The sequence below is a fragment of the Nicotiana sylvestris genome, chromosome 8, assembly GCF_000393655.2.
Source record: "Nicotiana sylvestris chromosome 8, ASM39365v2, whole genome shotgun sequence".
NCBI lineage: Eukaryota > Viridiplantae > Streptophyta > Magnoliopsida > Solanales > Solanaceae > Nicotiana > Nicotiana sylvestris.
In genome coordinates, this window is record NC_091064.1 from 180,266,634 (window position 1) to 180,287,593 (window position 20,960).

Consider the following 20,960-nt stretch of genomic DNA (forward strand, 5'->3'; position numbering starts at 1 on the left):
GGGGTGAACTCAAGAAATTGATAGCCCCAATTAAAGGGTTAAACCTAGAGATAGTAATACCCGACTTGAACTAAAATCACTTGAATTACATGAATACCCATTTGGACTTGAGAGAGCCAAATTGGGCAAAATCACTCAAACTACCGAGAGGCATAGAGTGAGTACCCGGGTGTGATAGCTATATTACGACCCAATTAATCACATGATTGTCCTAGATTCTTGCTACCCGTTAGATATCTACCTAGGTGGAAGTCACCACCCTAGTCCCTTTAAACCCTTGAAAATCAACAACAATACACTGTACTTAGTTTCAAATATTGTATGCAATAAAATAGAAGTAGAAGTAGATAACAAACCAACCATTTGTGGAAGTTCAATTAAGAGCAAAACCCCTATCTAGACTTGGATATAAACCTAATTCCAAATATTAACTCAATGTGGATTCAATCCCGACCTAGTTGTGTTAAAACTGCATCGACCATCCTCTCTACTCAATAGTAGTGTGGGCTTGGACCCATCAATTTTTGGCGCCGTTGCTGGGGAGTTAGACAGTTTTAGCTATATAAATGAGTATTTGTGTGTTTTGTTTTTCTTTCCTTACGTTTTTTTCTAATTTCTGTGTGAATTACTTTTAGGTACCAAATGGCTCTTAACAACGAAGATATAAGAAATTTACCATTGGTGGAGGAGGTGGATGATGATAAATTGGATGAGATTCAACCCGAACCTCAAGTACAAAGGAGAGGCCGACCACCTCATGATAATATTCCAAACCCTCCCCCACCTTCTTCAAGAGCAACACACCGGGTATTGCCCAACGAAGGCTATGTGAGTGCAATAGTCCCGCCTCGGATTAGGGCAGGTAACTTCCAAATAACCAATCCCATGCTTACACTGTTAGAACAAAGGAGTTTTTTCACTGGAGCTCCACACAAAAATGCCTACAAGCATATCACAGGTTTTGTTGACACGTGTTGGGGGAGCAAGCAAACCAACATTTCTGAGAATGCATTGAGGTTAAGGCTATTCCCATTTTCTCTAAGGGGAAAGGCTTTGGATTGGATAGAAACTTTACCCAACCATTCCATCACCACTTGGGATGAGTTGGCCGAGAAGTTCATCGCAAAGTTCTTTTCTCCGGGACATATGGCGACGCTAAGAGATGAGATCCTTGCTTGTAAATAAGAGCCAAATGAACCACTGCATGAGATTTGGGAAAGGTATCAGACGATGGTTAAAGAATGTCTGAATAATGATACGACTGAAACCATGATCCAACAAACATTCTACCGTGGCATCAACACAACAAACCAATATGTGGTTAACCAACTCGCTAGGGGAAACTTCATGAACACGTCATATGCCGAAGTGTGTGAAATACTTGATGAGATGGAGGATACTTCTTCGGCGTGGCAAAATAGAGCCAATGTACCACAAGGTAACCCTAATGTTATTCACCTACACAAGGAGCTCAATGACCACTGCCAAGCTACAGCTGAGTTGACTACTACCATGAACCAATTGGCCAAAGCTCAGTTGCAACAAGTTCAAGGGCCCAAACAAGTGAATTTCATGGAAGGAGTGAGTATGATGATCAATAAGAGAAGGCAACGAGGTCAACAAGTTCAAAATAATCCGGACCAATTTGAGCAAAGTGGTAGCGGGTACAATAAAGATGATTCATATAATGATCAAAGTGAAGAGGTTCAATATGTGAACAACCACCAAGGTCAACTGGGCAATGCTCCGAATCAAAAATAGTGGAGGTCACAAGGAAATTGGGGAAATCAAGGTCAACAAGGAAATTAGAATAGTGGCAACAACAACCAAGGCAATTGGGGGAACAACAACAATCAAAATTAGGGTAACCAAGGGAACCAAGGCAATTGGGGTGGCAATAATAATAGTAATTGGGGAGATAATAACAATCAAGGGGGTTGGAACAACAATAATCAAGGGAATCGGGAGCCGGGCTTTCAAAGGCCTTCGATGCATCAACAACCAAACAACCCGCCTCCATAGTCGTCACAAGGTCCTAGCTCTTTCAATAATCAGATGGGACAGATTGAATCCATGTTCGAGCAAATGATGAAGAAAAATGCCGACTCCGATGCCTAATTGGCCTCTCACAACACTTCTATCCGCAACTTTGAAGTCCAACTTGGCCAAATTTCTCAAGCTTTGAATACTCGCCCTAAGGGGGCACTGCCAAGTGATACGATAGTAAACCCGAAGGTGGGAACATTATGGGCCATGCTATGGCGGTAACTACAAGAAGTGGTAGAGGTGGATTTGCTAGTACCTCTAATCCAAGAAAGGTTGTGAGTGATGATGTGATAACGCAAGATGATGATGAGTCGAACAATGATGTGTAAGTGAATAATGAGAATATGAATGATGAAGTGAGGATAGACATTGATGACAACGTGGTGGAGACACAAAATAATGTGAACCCGTCTAGGGAACATGTGATAGACATACCAGAAATGGTAGTGCCCAAAGCCAAGGCTCCTTTGCCAAGACCTTCTCCACCTTATCCTCAAAGGCTTGCAAAGCAAAACAATTAGAATCAGTTCAAGAAATTCATTGATATGATGAAAAGTTTGTCCATAAATGTGTCTTTGGTTGAAGTTAATGAAATACTTGGTAACAAAGAAGAGATCCGTGAATTGTGAAACGATCAAGATGACGCATCAAGTGAGTGTCATTGTACACTCCATGGATCCAAAGCTAGAAGACCCCGTTGCCTTTACAATCCCGTGCACTAATGGTAGTGCTGATTTCGCCAAAGCTTTGTGCGACTTGGGGCAAGCATTAACTTGATGCCATATTCTGTATTCAAGACATTGGGGATTGGGAAACCAAGACCTACATCCATGAGGTTGCAAATGGCGTACATGTCAATGAAGAGGCCATTGGGATAATTGATGATGTGCTAGTTCGGGTCGACAAGTTCATACTTCCTGCGAATTTTGTAATACTTGACTGTGAGGTTGGTTACGAGGTGCTGATAATATTGGGGAGACCTTTCCTAGATACAGGGAAGGCCTTAGTTGATGTGGAAGCAGGGGAGCTCACCTTTCGGGTAGGCGATGAAAAAGTTATGTTTCATGTTTGCAAGTCAATGAGGCAACATTATAGCAACGAAGTGTGTTCGTTTGTGGATCTTCTGACCGAAGTGATTGTTGAAGACACAAGTGCCGTGATTAATGTGGAAGACCCATTAGAAGTTGTGTTGTTGAATCATGATGTGATGAGAAGGAAGGCTTGGTGGAATATGTCAATGCTTTGCAAGGAATGGGTTCATATACATATGAGCCCCAGAAACTTTCCTTGGATCTTGAGAACCGGAAGACTCCACCAACAATGCCCTCAATCGAGGAGCCTCCATATTAAAGTTAAAGCCTTTTCCTTCACACCTCAGGTATGAGTACTTAGGCCCTTGATCCACTTTACCTATTATTCTTTCCTCGTGCTTAACTAACGTGCAGGTAGATGCCACCCTTGCGGTGATCTAAAGGAGGAAGAAGGCAATAGGTTGGACATTGGCGGATATTCGGGGTATAAGCCCCGCCTTTTGCATATATTGGAGGAGGATGCCAAACCTTCCGTGGAACATCAAAGAAGGTTGAATGAGGCCATTCAAGAGGTTGTCAAGAAAGAGGTCATCAAATGGTTGAGTGCTAGGGTTGTCTACCCCATTTCTGATAGTTTATGAACTTCACCGATACAATGTGTCCCAAAGAAGGGGGCATGACTGTGATTACAAATGACAATAATGAGTTGATCCCCACAGGAATTGTCACCGGTTGGAGGGTATGCATGGATTATAGGAAGCTCAACAAAGTGACTCGGAAAGACCATTTTCTGCTTCCATTTCTTGATCAAATGTTGGATAGGTTAGCCGAACGTGCTTATTATTGCTTCTTGGATGGGTATTCCGGGTACAACCAGATTCTTATTGCACATGAATACCAAGAGAAGACCACTTTCACTTGTCCATATGACACATTTGCATTCTCAATGATGCTATTTGGTCTATGTAATGCATCGACAACTTTTTAGCAGTGTATGATGGCATTATTCACAGATATAGTAGAGGACTTCCTCGAGGTTTTCATGGATGATTTCTCTGTTGTGGGGGATTCTTTTGATGTGTGTTTGGATAATCTTGATAAAGTCTTGGCACATTGTGAAGAGACCAACTTAGTGCTTAATTGGGAGAAGTGTCACTTTATGGTCTAGAAGGGCATTGTCCTCGGCCATAAGATCTCCAAGAATGGTATTGAAGTGGATAAAGAAAAAATTGAAGTGATATCAAAACTGCCTCCTCCTACTTCCATCAAAGGAGTGAGAAGCTTTCTAGGGCACGTGGGGTTTTATCGTCAGTTCATCAAGGATTTCTCAAAGGTGGTGAACCCCTTGTGTAAGTTGTTGGAAAAAAAATTCCAATTTTGTGTTCAATGATGACTGTATGAAGGCATTTGAGCTACTCAAGTATAGGTTGACTACCACTCCTATCATTACCGCACCAAATTGGAGCTTACCATTTGATCTCATATGTGATGCTAGTGACGTGGCGGTAGGAGCGGTGTTAGGGAAAAGAATCAACAAGATATTCCATCTAGTCTACTATGCTAGTAAGAATATGAAAGACGCCCAAGTCAACTATACAACGACCGAGAAAGAACTCTTAACCATTGTCTTTGCTATGGAAAAGTTCCAACCGTACATCATGGGTACCAAAGTGATTGTTCACATCGATCACGCGGCACTTCGTTATTTGATGAGTAAGAAGGACTCAAAGGCTAGATTGATGTGGTGGGTACTTCTTCTACAAGAGTTTGATCTTGAAATCTTAGATTAAAAAGGGAGTGAGAATCAAATGGCAGACCACTTGTCCCATTTGGAAGAGGAGGGGAGGCCCAATGATGGCCTTGAGATCAATGATTCGTTTCTTGATGAACAACTCCTTTTCATGTCTTTGACCAGGATGCCTTGGTTTGCCGATGTGGCTAAGTATCTTGTGAGCGAAATTGTCGCAAATGAGTTCTCTTCAAACTAAAGAAGGAAGTTCAAATGGGACTGCTTGGATTATTATTAGGACGAGCCATATCTTTTCAAAATTTGCAACGATGGTGTTATCCAGAGATGTGTTCCAGAAGAAGAGCAATTGGGTATTCTTGAAGCTTGCCGTTCCTCGGCTTATGGTGGTCACATGGTGGGGCGAGAACTTCTAAAAAGGTCCTAAGTTGTGGATTCTATTGTCCTACCTTGTACAAAGATGCTAGCGAGCTTGTTAAGCAGTGTGATGATCGCCAAAGAGCCGATGGGATTTCCAAGAAGAATGAGATGCCTCTCACTACCATCCTTGAGATTGACATTTTCGATGTGTGGGGTATTGACTTTATGGGTCCATTTGTGAGTTCATGTGGGAACACTTATATACTTGTTACTGTGTATTATGTTTCCAAGTGGGTTGACGTTCTGGCTTTGCCCAACAATGAAACACGGAGTGTGGTGACCTTCTTGAAGAAAAACATATTCACAAAGTTCGGCACCCCAAGGGCCATCATTAGCGATGTGGGCTCTCAATTTTGCAACAAATCTTTTGACACTTTGCTCTCCAAGTACGGTGTTACTCACAAGGTGTCAACCCCTATCACCCCAGGCAAGTGGATAGGTTGAGGTCTCTAACAAGAAGATCAAGAGTATTCTATCCAAGACTGTCAATGCAAACCAGACTGATTGGCCAAGGAAAATTTACGATGCTTTATGGGCCTATAGAATAGATTACAAGACTCCAATTGGTATGCCTCCGTATCAGTTGGTATTTGGAAAAACATGTCACCTCCCGGTGGAGTTAGAGCATAAGGCCATGTGGGCACTGAAGAAGTTGAACATAGAGTAGGATGTAGCTGCCAATTTTCGGGTGGAGCAATTGAATGAACTTGATGAGTTTTGGTTCCATGCTTACTCTAGTTAGTCCTTGTATAAGGACAAGCTGAAATACCTACATGATAAGTATATCCAGAATAAAGAATTCAAAGAAGGTGACCTTGTTCTCTTATTCAACTCTCGGTTACGGATGTTTCTGGGAAAGCTAAAGTCAAAATGGAGCGGTCCATTTGAAGTGGTGCATGTAACTCCTTGTTTAAGGTTGATGATGGCCACATTGTGGAATTGATCCATTTCAAGGGAATGATGGTAATATGCGTCGTGCCGCGATATTAAATCAGGCGCTTCTTGGGAGGCAACCCATGTGTTTTTCTTTCTTTTGATTTTTCTTCTTAGATTAGGCATTGTTTTAGACTAACTAGTTGTGAAGTTTATGTAGGAATTGGTTGTGCAGTACAGGAATTTGACAAGGAAAAATTGGCTAGTGATGGAATTTCTCGGACCGCAATCAAAATTATGTGGAGCACGCTAGCACTTCACGGCCGCATAATTTTGACGCGGACCGCGGAACTGGTTGATAGAAATTTCCAACTCTCTGAAGTTGGCCTATTGAAAATCCTTAAGCCTTCGCATCTGCGTGCATAATTCCATGGTCTGCACAATTTGTGCGGCCACTGCCATTATTTCACGGACCGTGTTCAATTGAGCTTCAAACAAGTAATGAGTGCGGACCGCGACAAATATTCACGGCCGCACTCGGGTAAGTCAGAGGGGTCCACTGGGCCGAAGTATAAATAGGAGTTTTTGCCTAATTTTACATTTTCAAACTTCGACTTCCTACACACACCTTAAGCACAGTGCATTCCTTATTGCTTTCAAACTCACTCATCAAGTGTTGATTTCTTGTTACATTATACAACAAGTACATTCATTTAAATGATTTGATTTTATATTGTTCTTTTCTTTTCTCTTTGCTTTAATTTTTCTTTTTACTTAGGGTTAAATGCATGCCATAATGTCAAATTAATGCCTCATACTTGCTTAAATACATGTATGTAGTGTTTGTATGCCTAGTGGGGGCTGGGGTCGGTTACTTGCATGTTTAATTGCTATAATTTGCATAACTAGTAAAAACTCTAGTTATCAGTGTTCTTCAGTGCCGATTTCATTAGAATTTCACAGCCGCGGTCATTTTTTCGCTGTCCGCGATAGGGTATGCGGTCGTGTCCAAAACTTCGGGGTTCACGATACCCTAACTTAAAAGCATTAAGGGTTGTTCAACTTTCATGGCTCCGGTCAATTTTTCGCGGTCCGCGGTTGGTCCTTCGCGACCGTGTCTAAGTTTTTGCGGTCTGCGCTTCTAAACTTCAGAGAGCTTGTCATTTGCCCTCGCGACCACATTTACTTTTACGCGGTCTGTAATGGGTCATTCGCGACTGCATTTTATTTTTCGCGGTCCGCCTTTTTTCAAGTACAGAGAGTCAGTAGTCTGAACCTGACCTCTTCGCGGTCGCATTCACTTTTGCGCGATCTGCAATGGACATTTGCCCTATTCTGAAAAGCAGTATCTGCATTTCATCTGTACTGTTTGAACACATGCTTGAAGCCCTATTCTGACTATATTTCACTGCTTGTATGTTGTAGACAATGGTCTGCTCCCGAGGTAGAGGTGATACGTCCAAAGGGAGGGCAGAACCCTTCCGAGGTAGGGGTAAAGTCAAGACAAAGATACCCCTAGCAGTGCAAAGTCTATCGGCAAGTTAAGAGCCTCCATCAAAGCTGCAAATAAAGACGCGGACCATTCTGACACCAGTGAGTATGTCCCATCCTGGGAAGCTTCTAAAGGAGACTCCGTGCCAACATATATCCCCACACAATTCCCGGAGAGACTCTATTTAGTTGATGAGCCCACCTCCTCTAAGGGTTCATCCGAGGGCTAGGGAGAGGGTAGTGCAAATTCTGAACCCTCTTCCACACATGCTTCCCCTGCTCCTATTAATGTTGATGATGATGACGAGGTCCCGAATGATGGGAGAGGGGCGATACCAATGTGGGGGGGTTGTCCAGGTCCAGAAAGCTCGAGGTGTGGGCTGATAAATTCGTGAGCGATAAAACATATCTGAAGTTCCAGGAATGGTGGCCCCAAAGATTGCTCACCCTTGAGCGAGAGTTCATAAAAGAGAGACCTCCTTCCCCACAATCCAAATGTTAAGAGGCAGTTTGAGGAGAGAAAAGGGTGGAAGTTCTTCACCATCAAAGTGCCGGATACAGATGAGTACCTTGTCAAAAAGTTCTACGCCAATATTGCCCATATCAAAAAAGGCACCACTATGACAAAGGTCCGGAACTTGAAGATCCGCTTTGATTGCCACACTTTGAACTAACATGCCGGTTTTGAAGATGTGGAAGCCGTGCAATACTTAGCGAAGCTGGCCCTAGATGAAGCAGCCCGTCCATGGCTGGCAGAGAAATTAGCCATTCTAGGGACGACACCGGCATGGCTCACAGCTGGAGTCCCAATAGCCAAAAACACCCTCAGCTTTGAAGCCAAAGGGTGGTCCACATTTGTATGTAACAGGCTGGACTCGTGCCAGCATGATAATATCCTCCTAGTTTCCCAGGCGATTTTGATAGCGTCCATCATGGAGGGGTATCCAATCAATGTGGGGAATCTCATGTACTATCATATCTCTAAGGCAGTTGGAAAAGAGGAAAGATCCTATCCCTACCCCAACTTCTTCACTATGTATTTCGGGGACCAAGGGGTCGAGAAGAAGCACTATGACACATAGGTGAAGCCAAAGAAGCCTTTCTCCTGGTATAGCCTCCAAGGACCGAGCAACCCTAAAGCAAAGGGTAAAGCCGCTATCTTCACTGGCCAGTCTAAAGAGCCAAGGGTAGTGGCCACCGGGTTAAAGCCTTCCACAACAGGGTGATTTTCAGCTGCCATGCCTCATCCTTCATCATGTGATCGATGTTAGGCAAAGGAAAAGAGTCCTTGGGGCATGCCTTGTTCAAGTATTTGTAATCCATGCACATTTTTAATTTATTTTCCTTCTTTGGAGCTACTACTACGTTAGCCAACCAATCTGGATACTTAAATTCCCAAATGGAACCTATTTTAAAGAGTCTGGATACCTCGTCGACTGTCTATTTAGTGGCATCAGAATCATCAGGAGTGATGAATGACCTAGGAACTCCATAATCGTCATCCTTGTCTGCTTCCTGCTTCTCCAGTTTGGTCGGGGTCGGTGTCGCTGATTTCTATTTAGCTTCTTCCTTCCTAGCCGGATTCGTATTATTTGATGTCAAGAGTGCGGACACTGGATCACCTCATCGACCACGAACATTTCTTTTGCGGCCGACTGCTTTCCGTAGTCTTGATCCCTCCCGGTGTTGGGAACATTAGTGTCTGGTGTAGCGACGAGGGTATTGCCCTCGTGTTGTGAATCCACGGCCTTTCGAGTAGAGCATTATATCTCATGTCCCCTTCAATCACATAGAACTTCATTTCCTGAATGGTCCTGACAGTGTTCACCGGCAGGGTTATCTCTCCTTTAGTAGTTTCGCATGCCATATTGAATCCGTTTAAAACCCGGACTGCAGGCACTCTTTGGTCTTGAAGATCCAGCTGCTCTACGACCCTCGAACTGATGATATTGGTCGAGCTATCTGGATCAATTAACACACGCTTAACTCGAGATTTATTTATGAGTACAGATATTACCAGTGCATCGTTATGCGGTTGCACGATGCCTTCAGTGTCCTCATTGTTGAAAGAGATGGTTCCCTCTGGTATATAATCTCGGGTTTGTTTTTCCCTTGTGATGGACACCTTAGTGTATTTCAGCCTTGATCCCTAGCGGATGTCGACTCCATCAATGATCATATTAATGACGTGTTGAGGTTCCTTTTGTTCGGTCTGTTTATTAGATTTTTGGCTAGATTGCTCAGAAATTACCAAAGATGCCCGTTATTGAATAATTGAGCCACTTCTTCTTTTAGTTGTCGGCAGTTCTCGGTCCTGTGGATATGAGTGTCATGACACTTACACATCAGGGTCTCTTTAGGAAGGGTCGGACTGCAATGGTCGAGGCCACTTGGTATCTATGATGTGCCCGATGGTGGACATGATACTAGTATAATCAAACATTGAAGTTATATTCCGATAATCTCTGTGCCTCCCTGACCCCGAGTGGCCTGTCGAAACCATTTTTGCCTATGAGTCCCCGACTATTGTGGCCTTGATCATTCCTTTTTTTCATTTTTCGCAGGGTTATGCCCAGATCCGCTACCCCTTTAATCTCCACTATACGGTTGATACAGGTTTCTGTTTGATCTTGGTTCATGATCGACGAATCTCTTAGGCATGTAGTTAGTTCTGATGGGATAAACAGACCCGGAGGGGGGCCGAAGCTGATCATCCTCGACTCTGATTTTTGTTTGATACTTGTTATGGACGTCGGCCCAGGTTACCACCAGGTATTCCATCAAATTTTGTTTCAACTGCTGTGAAGTCAAGGAGTTTTGGGGGTTGAGTCCTTGAGTGAATGCCTGAACGGCCCAATCCTCCGCAACCGGAGGTAAGTTTATTCGCTCCATTTGAAACCTCGATAAAAATTCCCTGAGTATTTCATTATCTCTTTGTTTTACTTTAAAAAGGTCTGATTTTCTGGTCTCAACCTTGATGGCCCCGACGTTCGCTTTTACAAAGGCATATGCAAGCATAACAAACGAATCAATAGAATTAGGGGGTAAATTGTGATGCCATATCATGCTCCTTTTGACAGGGCTTCACCGAACTTTTTCAGAAAAACTGACTCAATTTCATCATCTTCTAAGTCGTTTCCCTTGATGGCACACATGTAGGAGGTCACGTGCTCGTTTGGATATGTGGTTCCTGATAAGTGGGGATTTTAACTACCTATTAGCACCTTTTTGCTTTTGTTTTAGTCTGAAAGTATTGATTTATGTTCCCAAAACTAAGAAAGCATTCAAATTGTAGGAATGTTGGAAGTTTGGTCTCCTATGATAAAATCCGACCAAAAAAGGAGTGTTATGAATCACAAGGCAATAAAGGGCGCAGAATCAAAGAAGTGCAGATCCGCAGAAGGATTTCTGCGTCTACAAAAGAAAGTGAGGGCCGCAGAATTCCATTTGCGGCTGCAGACCAAGGGAAAGAACCCAGCACAACTTTGGCCAATGTGCGGATTGCACATGAATTGTGCTGTCGCAGAACAGGGTCTGCACGAACTAATGTTTCAAAGTTCAGAGAGTGTGCAAAAGACCAAGTCTTGAAGCCTTGTTGAAGTGCGGACCACACAAGAATTATGCGGCCGCAGAAGAAGCTTCACAGCCACAACCCAAAAATGTGCGGCTGCATAATCCAAGCTCCTGCCAATTGAAAAAATCTGTGGACCACACATGGAATTGTGTAGTCGCAGAACCTCCCAAGGGGTATTTTTGTCAGAGAATTTTGGGCATAGACGAGTTTCACATTTTTAGGTCAAGTTTCGAAGTTTGAGTTGTTGTAGCCGTTACATTTTGCCATTTTAGGAAGTTTGTAACTATTTTAGTGTTTAAATATTATATTTTATCATTTTAATCTTAGATTATGGGTTTAACTAGCATTTCTTCATTATTTTCTTCAATTTCTATTATGAGTAGCTAGATTTTTACTAGAGTTGTGATCTAACCCTATTGTGTAAACCTTATGGGTACTTAATTTAATGCTTGTTTATGATTTGATATTGATTATTTAGCTTAGTTTATGCTTCAATTTTAGAATTAATGGTTGCAGACATTGATTAATGCCTTTTTGACTTAGTCTCTACTTGAGAAAGAGGGATCCAGACTAGGATAAATTAGCTAACAAGGAATTAGGTTAATTGAGAGTTTGATTAGCCTAATTAAAGGGTTCAAACTAGATATAAAGTCGAATTGGGCAAAATCACTCTTTGACCGAGGGTATTGAGTGGGTAACATAAAGTTGAGAGCTATAATACGCCCCAATCAATAAAATAAGTATTAACGTATTTAACCCGTTAGGCGAACACCTAGGTTATGGTCACATCCCTAGTTTTTTTTAACTATTTGAAAAAACACCAAAAACAATCATTCCCTTCTAGTTTCTTTTCTTAGCTTACAATTGTTAGAGTAAAAGTAGAAGTAAAAATCAAAACCATTTGTGGAAGTGCAAATTTAGTTAATCCATTTGCTTTCGTTAAATGTATACTCCTAACACCCCTAGTAACTCCTTATGGAAATCGACCCCGACTCTTGTCGGGTACTATTCTTCCAACGATCGTTTCCACTCACTATTAAGTGTGGATTGGACGTGGATAAGTTTCGTTAAACTTCAAAAATTTTGGGTATACAGAACTTCTTCGGGATTGGTTTTGGTGTAGAGCTCGGGGAGAAAGGCTTTTGGACAAATTTCTTGGAATCCAAGCCTTTCAATATCGGGGTGCTCCTGGAATTTGATCAACTCTGGAATTATAGGTCTCCACTTTTTTTTCATTGGCTTCAATCTCCCCCACCCCCCACCCCCCCGATTCCACCCGCTTTGTTAGTTCCTCAGGCATCTTTATTATTTTGGGGTTGGTCCCGGTCTTCTACTTCACCCAGCCTTCCCGTGACTTGTTCATTTCTTCGGGTGTTTTCCCGGGATAGTTCGGGATCATCTCTGCAGGGGGCACGATTTTGGTTTTGCAGCTGGGCCACGAACACTATTATAGAGGTCGATCACCAGGTTTGCATCAATAGCCACATGTGAGTTGGCATCGATCGGGTCCACAACTGGGACTCCGTTGGGGTCAAAAGGGGCACCTCATTGCTAGGTACTATATTGTTATTTTCGCTATGGTGGCCAGACTCAGCATCAACGTTCAAGTGAGCAGATTGAGAGTTTGACATTCTACCTAAAACTAAAATCTCAAAGAACAAGCGTAAAACAGAGTGCGCTATGGAAATTTGTATCAAATAACCACTATTATCCTTAGCCCTACGGTGGGCGTTAAACTGTTTATCCTTAAAAATAGATAATAATTAAATTTATACGCGGTTTTAAGGATATGCAGACTAATTCAATACAAGTGATTAATAGCGTTAGAATAACAAATCAAAGATGGAATAAATGGTCAAACCAGTTATAAGTCAAGCTATGATCCAAGCAGTTAACTTGCCTTATATTCGAAACCAAACACTTAGGAAGGGCTATGAACAAAACTAAGAACTCAGAATAATCTTTAGAAGCATAGGAAACAAATGTATATTGCCTTGATATATGTGTTATAATGTCCCTAATGAATAATCAACTTCCCCTTTATGTAGTAGGGCAATTTTACCCTAAGTCCAGTTCTGAGAAAGGTAAAAATCTTTCTTTTCGCTAATTACTGATTCACCGCTGATACGGGCGGAGATTCATGTCATGATATCCGATTGGATAGGGATATCACAGCTCTTTGTTAATTGTGCGTGGTAGTTTGTTAATACTCTTCGAGTCTTGGATCAGAGCTCGAACCGGACTCGGGGGCGTGGTCTCGATAGCTCCGAGGGCGAGTGTATTGGTCGGGCCTTGATGCGAGAGGCTCCTGGCTTCGATTATGATTTCTTGCGGTCATGTCCTCGCTTCGTTTGCCTCACCGGAAAATCGGGATATTCATTAGCCTCGGTTTCACCTGTGTACACAGACATATTCATATTTCATGCTTAAAGATTAAACCATTTAAATTTCTCAGTTTCCAAATTGAGCATTCAGTTCGCTCTCTTGCAGATTTAGACTTGCTTGGTTAATGTACTTGGTCATGTCTAGTTTAAAGTGCTTGAAAGACTATTATTATACTTTTTACTATTAGATTTCCGCCCCAAATTTCTTCGTTTCTTCAGTTTGTGTTTGCCAGAAGTTTTTTTTTTAGTTTGTTTAGAGATGTGTATATAAGTTGAAATAGAGAACTTTTAGTATTAGAAACCCCAAGTCATTGAAAAAGGAAAAGCAATGGGTTCAAATTGAACAATTAGGATTAATATATAGTCGTTGTGGCTGTGTTTTATTGTTTCTTAGGATGGCAGAGGGGATCTTTCAGCGCAACTGTGCAAGCAATCCCAAATTTACTCGGACCAAAGTTTTAAGATCGATACTTTGTTGAAATTAGATTACAAACACAGAGCCAACGCATCGGAAATTAAACAAAGAACGTACCTTCAGCCATAGTTGTTCAAATTTTGTAAAATCGCCTTGTAAAAACTTTGACAGAGCGTATTTATAGGTAGGCTAGGGACTCTTAGGCAAATACTTTAGCCTAGGGACTTCTCCATAAATTATAATTACCCTAGGAACTCCTAATATATGGTAATTTCTTTCCATCAAAGAAACTACCATATATGCATAACTACAGAATATTATCTGATATATTATTTTCTTTGGGAGACAAGTTAAATAATTTATTACCTTGTATGTTTATTACCTTATAAATAATAATACTAACATACTTTACTTTGTTGCACGTGGGAATTGCAAAGGCAGACTGATATGCTGGCACTTACAATTATATCTCTGTCCTCCAATTATTGTGTGTCTTAATTAATTATTTATTTCATATTTTGCGTAGTATAATTAGTTACGAACAACAATTTAAAAATTGCTTGAATAAATAATTTGAAAATAACAAATGTCTTTAGTAATAATACTTGATGTTATATAGTATCATTTTTGTATCTGGGAGCAACAATATGTTTGCTCAAAAAGGTGTTTAAAATACATCAAAGATATCTCAATTATCTCCTTTAATTTAACTGCTAAAAAGAAGTTGAGATATTGTTGAACTAGCTAGTACTTATATATCATAGCTTCTTTTGAAGGAAGACAATTTCATATTCCTAAGCTTCACGTAGTTTGTTTGTCGTCAAATCCTGAAAAGATAAATAACAAAAATTAACAAAATAAAACATAACGCGCGAGCTATAAAAAAGATGAAATAGAAAAGTTACTAAAATGTTAAAATTCAAAAAGAAAAGGAAGGATGAAAGAAGAAGTACTGGACATATTCAATGTTGATTTTGGCATTTTGAGAATGGGAGACTTGAGCAAAGGCATCACTGGACAAAACAATAGTAGAAGGACATGGTCTTTTGGTGCAATAATCCACAACTTTTACGTCAATAGTTCCTTCTTTGCATGGCCTATTGTTTCCACTCAAGCATCTCAACCTGTAACGGCGGCCGCAGGCGGCTCCGTTATCCCAAAGCCCTTCGCTCACCGCCACGAACAGATTCCCCGACGGGAACTGATCCGCCCGATTGCCGCCGCACTTGGTGGCTGCGCCGTTTAAAAATGGAATAAGAAAAAATGCTTAGTGCATGGTATAATTAAATCAGCCCCATGCATAATAAGGGAGGGAAAAAGAAAGAAATTAAAAAGAAGGATTAATTACTCACGGGTATAAGGGGGATTATAAGAAGTAGCAGTGCCAATATCTCCGAGGACTAAGCTTACTTCATTAATCCAAAATAAACTTAGTAAAATAACACATATGACAAATCGACCCATGTTCATTTGGTTGTCCATAGAGTACAAAAACAACATATGAAGTGTTTAATTAATGTGTCTTGTTTGGTCTACTGCAAACTATTTATAGTTGATTGATGATGATAACAAAAGAGTCAAACACTAGTATATATATATATATATATATATATATATATATATATATATATATATATATATATATATATATATATATATATGTATTCATATATATCTATTCAAGAAAGTGGTACGCTAGTTGAGTTGTTTCTTAAAATATATAATAATTGTAGTAGTAAACTCTATCACGTTTCTTAATTTAAGGAAATAAATATGACGACTCTCTCTCTCTCTCGGAGTTTTTATTTTTTTATTTTAATATAGGTGAGCACAGCAGGCAGTCAATAAGAAGACGTTTTTGTGATGTCGTCTCATGTACATTTAGTGCACTCTATAAGAACACGTGTTAAATGTAGCAAGACGGACGCTTAGTATGTGTGATGTGTCAATTTCTTGTTCCACATTCAATCACCCATATGAATGAGGCAATTGGAGTTAACCTATTAGGTAACAAAATCTTAATTTAACATATTTTAATAAATTACATATCTTATTTTTTAAATTACTCGTATACGTGCAGTGCACGTGTGCATCACGTCAGTCACTATAAGCATATACAAGAAGAAGAAATTGTTGAAATAACAATTGATAAATCAAATATTAATTTAAATCATAAAAATAAGAATTATTAAATTGACACAATAATTGTGAATTTAATATCTTCTAAACATACAAAGATGATAACATTAGTTGAATTAGTTGTATAATATTTTGTGGTTAATAAATATTTTATTATATAAATAATATATTATGTTTATTGCATCTCACCTAACCTTTCTTTAAAAACTCTATATTCATAATATTATTATACCAACAAAATAATTTTTTATTAAATAAAAGAGAGTGCACACTCTCTCATTAGATATAAAATGGAGTATAAAATTTTTATGGGAATTATTACACGAATCAATCAGTTTTTTATTTTTCTAGAGAATAAAATGATAAAATCTAATTTTAATTCATCAAGATTCTAAAATAAATATTATATATTAAAAAAATAAAGTTAATCTACTTTTATAACTAAACAGACTAAAAGCTTAAAAATATGCTCTGACTTTTTCGTTGTTTCTTTTTTTCTTTTCTCGGGTTTAAGTCTAATATTAAAACCTTTTTCTTTGATATTTATATGTCTTTTTAAGCATGGTGATGGAATTTATTCTTTGTAACCTAATTACATAATTTTTTTTTGTTTCATTCAAATTTCATTAAGATTATATTTAAGTTAAGTGGATCTCTTTTTGTGAAGAAAAAAACTTTGTAGTTATTTTAAAGTTTCAAATATAATAATTGTAGTTATAATTTTACATAGTATGGTTGTAGCTCGATTTATTTTTTAAATTAATATTACCATGTTAGTTTAAACTTCTAAAAAATTATACTTAGAAATAAAATTAACTCTTAAAAAGTCAAAATGAAAAAGAACATGCATTGCTGATTTCCAATGATTTTTAGGTATTCTATTATCGGTAATATTTGGGGAAAGAATGTTTAAGAAGTCATCTCCTGATTCGTTGATCTATCGAGCTAAGGCAGCTCTGCATATAGTGTTTTAGACTCATACTTCATCGATGTCTGGTCCTTTCGAACCTTAATCTTAAGAAATGGAAAGAGGAAAAAGCAGATAGGACAAAGGCCTTCTCTTTCCGTCCGCTCTTCCCGAAGTGAGCGAACTGCATGTAGAGATCCGTAGGGGCTTATAGTTTAATTGGTTGAAATGTACCACTCATAACGGTGATATTGTAGGTTCGAGCCCTACTAAGCCTACCACCCCCTTCTCTTCACCTGATACAAGGCAGTCCTAAGATCTGAAGGAATCGCTTGTGAATTAATTGCATACTTGAAGTTAGCTTGTGTCTGCATAGCGTTATCTTATCTTTGAATACTTCCTTTAGGCTGCTAGAAAAATGTTATTTGTGTGGTCCGTTCTAGTGACAGCATTTCAATTCAATAAGGAAAGATTTAATAAGCAGAATATTAGTTGATTTTGAAGTACTAAATATTAGAAAAAATAAGAAAATGAGTATTTTGTTTAGTATGAAATCTATTTTTAAAGGGTAAAAAAGGCGAACGACATTTCGCTAAGGCAAGCTTTAGGATACACGCTTTGCGTGTGTATTCTATTTATGTTTTCCTTAGAGTTTTGCATTTTTAACTATTTTGGATCTTAATATCATATTACGATTTCTTTCATCGCATTGCTATTCTTTTAGAAACAAATTATATATTCTAAGAGTGTATTTTAAAAATATTTTTACTTATAAGATGAACTTAGAAAATAACTGAATTGATTTTTTTCTAATTACTTAATTCTTATACTTAATATTTGTTCTCAATATTAAAGAACTTTTGGTTAATTTGAATTCTTAATATTAGTCCATCTCAAGTTTAACTATTTAACTGTAATTATAGTTTTAGCACAAAAACTAATGAACAAAAAATAATTATTCTCGTACAAACTTAATGTGGCCTCAAAATTCAATCATCTTAGCACATGTGATGCCAATTAATAATGTACAACATAAAATAAAATCGCACTATAAGAAAATAATTAACTTCAGATAAATAAAAGCATTAAAATTATGTTTAATTACTTGTATAATAGATCAAATATATAATTGATATAATATAGATGAATAATATTATTTTTTTCATTTACAAAAAAAAATTATGTTACAGAGTACAAATGGGAAATGATTTATATGGAATAAAATGTTAATATGATAAAGTTACTTTTTAAAATTATATATGAACTACTATTTAGAATTTTGAAGTAAACTAAGAATTTGTGACTTTAACTTTCCTATAATTACTCAGCTTAACAGATAAGCTAATACCCAATTACTTGGAATCATTTAAATCACGAATTCGGATGTGTTCCATGTTGTTATAATTGTGCTTCGAGAATGTACTACTATTTCATGTGTTTTAGAGTAAAAAAATTATATCTTAACGTGTATTTATTATTGGAAACAATTGAAAACTCTCTCTATATATATATAGCAACCTCCACAAACTCCTCCCTAAATATTAGGATTTTTTTACGTAGTTCAATAAAAAAAAATTGAATTTAAAGTCCTAAATATTAGGAAAGAAACTTAAATTACAATTTTATCCCATAAAAACTTATTTTTAAAGGGTAAAAAAAAGCGAACGACATTTCGCTAAGCGCCTTCGTACTTTTAATATAGTATAGATATTGATTAGTTTTACTTATAGTTCAGTGTACGTAAAACTTCTTGTATGTATCTAAAGTAAATCCATAAAATTTTGGAATATTTGTAACTTTATGTTCTTAAAATATGCTGGTTATTTAGTGAGTACAAAAGGGTTAGGAACTGTTCTTGTCATTCATTCATTGTGTAAGGATCTAGAAAGATGTTATAATGTCACTCCATCAATATTGTCTTAGTTAATGTTTTGAGTTAGATATTTAAATTATTTCACATAATATTAGTTAGGGGCGTTCACGATTAAGTTGGATTGGATTTTCCCGAAATCAAGGTAAAAATTGCACGGGGCGTCTTATTTGGTCGCCCCCATTTAACTTATATTCATTTTTTTTTAAAAACTTTTAACTTGTACCCACTTTTTATATAACTTCAGCCCCCTTTCTCCTCCTCCTTCGTTTTCTTCTTCTTCTTCTTCTTCTTCTTCTGCTGCTGCTGCTGCTGCTGCTGTTGTTGGTGCTACTATGGAACTTCAGGTATTAAAATTTTGTGTAGACATATCTGGTTCAATGATAAGACGAAAATTTTCTTACACTACTGTATTCCAGTCAAGAAATACGAATGGATCTGCAAGTGGTCATTGTTTGGCACCATGTCCTTTTTCACCCTTAACTTCAGGCTGAAGAGAAAGCAATTCACCATAAATTTAGCATCTTGCCCATGACAAGGAAACACCAAGTAACTTGTATAGTTGTATGCAATAAGAAATAAAATGTCCATTGCTTATATAGTGCGGAAGTTTTTACAAATGAATTAAATAACTTCAGCTCTAGAGCTGAAGTTCGACAGTTATAAAACAAAAACATCAGCTCTAGAGCTGAAGTTCGCCAGTTACAAAACAAAAACTTCAGCTCTAGAGCTGAAGTTCGCTAGTTACAAAAACAAAAACTTCAGCTCTAGAGCTGAAGTTCACTAGTTACAAAACAAAAACTTCAGCTCTAGAGTTGAAGTTCGTCAGTTACAAAAATAAAAACTTCAGCTCTAGAGCTGAAGTTCGCCAGTTAGAAAACAAAAATTTCAGCAATGCAAATAGAGACAAAACTTCAGCTACTATGCTTAAGTTCAGCAATTATAAACAAAAACTTCAGCACACTTGGTTCAGCACACTTGCTACTTCAGGTCCGTCTACTAGAATGCTGAAGTTTTGCATGATTGCCTTTGCTACTTCAGCCCCGTATGCTGAAGTTATGCGAAAAAGTGGGTACGCTTGTAATTTTTTTTGCAAAGTGGGCACAAGTTAAAACATGACACAAAAAGCGGGTATAGATGCAAATCCCCCGAAATCAAGCTAAGTAAGTTGTTTCTTCAAGTATTGGAACCAAACCAGACCAATGAAGTCAGTTTTTATCAATGCAGTTTATGTCGGTTTTTGTCGGGTTTTGAGTTTTTTTCGTTTATGTATCGTTTTTTTTAAATATGAGACATATACTACCAAACACATATTCTGGCGGCTATATTTTTAACATAACACTATCTAACCAATTGCTCATTAAAAAATCTATCATTTACTAAGATATATTGATAATAATTGAACCAAGTAGTGATGAATAATTTTAGGATTCAATTAAAAATAGATTATTTTTAACATGAAAAAAAATCTTGTACTTAGCAAAAGAAAACTACCAATCATACTAGAATGTAAACACAATAAAATAGATTATTATAATAGCAAAGAACTAGAATAAAAGTGCAAACTATTAAAATGTACCATAAAATTTTAGAAACTTTGTGTGTGTGTGTAATAATAAATTTTAAATAGCTACTTCAATAGTCGGTTATATTCGGTTATTTTTTTATTAAAACCAAAACCAAACCAAACCAAACCAAGTAAAAAAGTATCGATTTTTTTGATCGATTTCGTTCAGTTTTCGGTTTGGATCAATTTTTCGGATTTTGATGGACACCCCTAATATTAGTAGTCAAATTTGGGAATCTTACACAAATATAGTCTCATGTTACCAACCTTTAGCCATTAAGCATAGACTTACCAAAACTAGCCAAGCACATATAAAAATTAAAAACCCTTATAAATAAGGTTCTTTTGCTCCAAGAATCACACGCAAAGATCTCCTTTCTTATTTTTAAGCGTGACCAACAATATTTGATACAAGACGGAAAGGAAATTTCATGGATGAAGTAGAAAATAAGGTGATGAAATACAAAAAATATATATACAATATTTTAAAAATCTA

General features: G+C 38.0%; 1 protein-coding gene across 1 annotated transcript; it reads left to right on the forward strand.

Annotated features, from left to right (window-relative positions):
* Positions 1 to 4,885: 4,885 nt before the first annotated feature.
* LOC138876081 (uncharacterized) lies at positions 4,886 to 5,688 on the forward strand. The gene is made up of 3 exons (XM_070154972.1): positions 4,886 to 5,026; positions 5,150 to 5,221; positions 5,308 to 5,688. Exons 1-3 carry the CDS (start codon positions 4,886 to 4,888, stop codon positions 5,686 to 5,688), a joined length of 594 nt encoding a protein of 197 aa, XP_070011073.1.
* The last annotated feature ends 15,272 nt before the right edge of the window (positions 5,689 to 20,960 follow it).

Bases quoted from the DNA above. Each gene is read 5' to 3' on its own strand.
- LOC138876081 (XM_070154972.1), top strand. From the start codon at position 4,886: ATGGCAGACCACTTGTCCCATTTGGAAGAGGAGGGGAGGCCCAATGAT. The intron at 5,027-5,149 runs GTGAGCGAAATT...GGTGTTATCCAG, and splicing joins CCGATGTGGCTAAGTATCTT to AGATGTGTTCCAGAAGAAGA. The intron at 5,222-5,307 runs GTGGGGCGAGAA...CTTGTTAAGCAG, and splicing joins CGGCTTATGGTGGTCACATG to TGTGATGATCGCCAAAGAGC.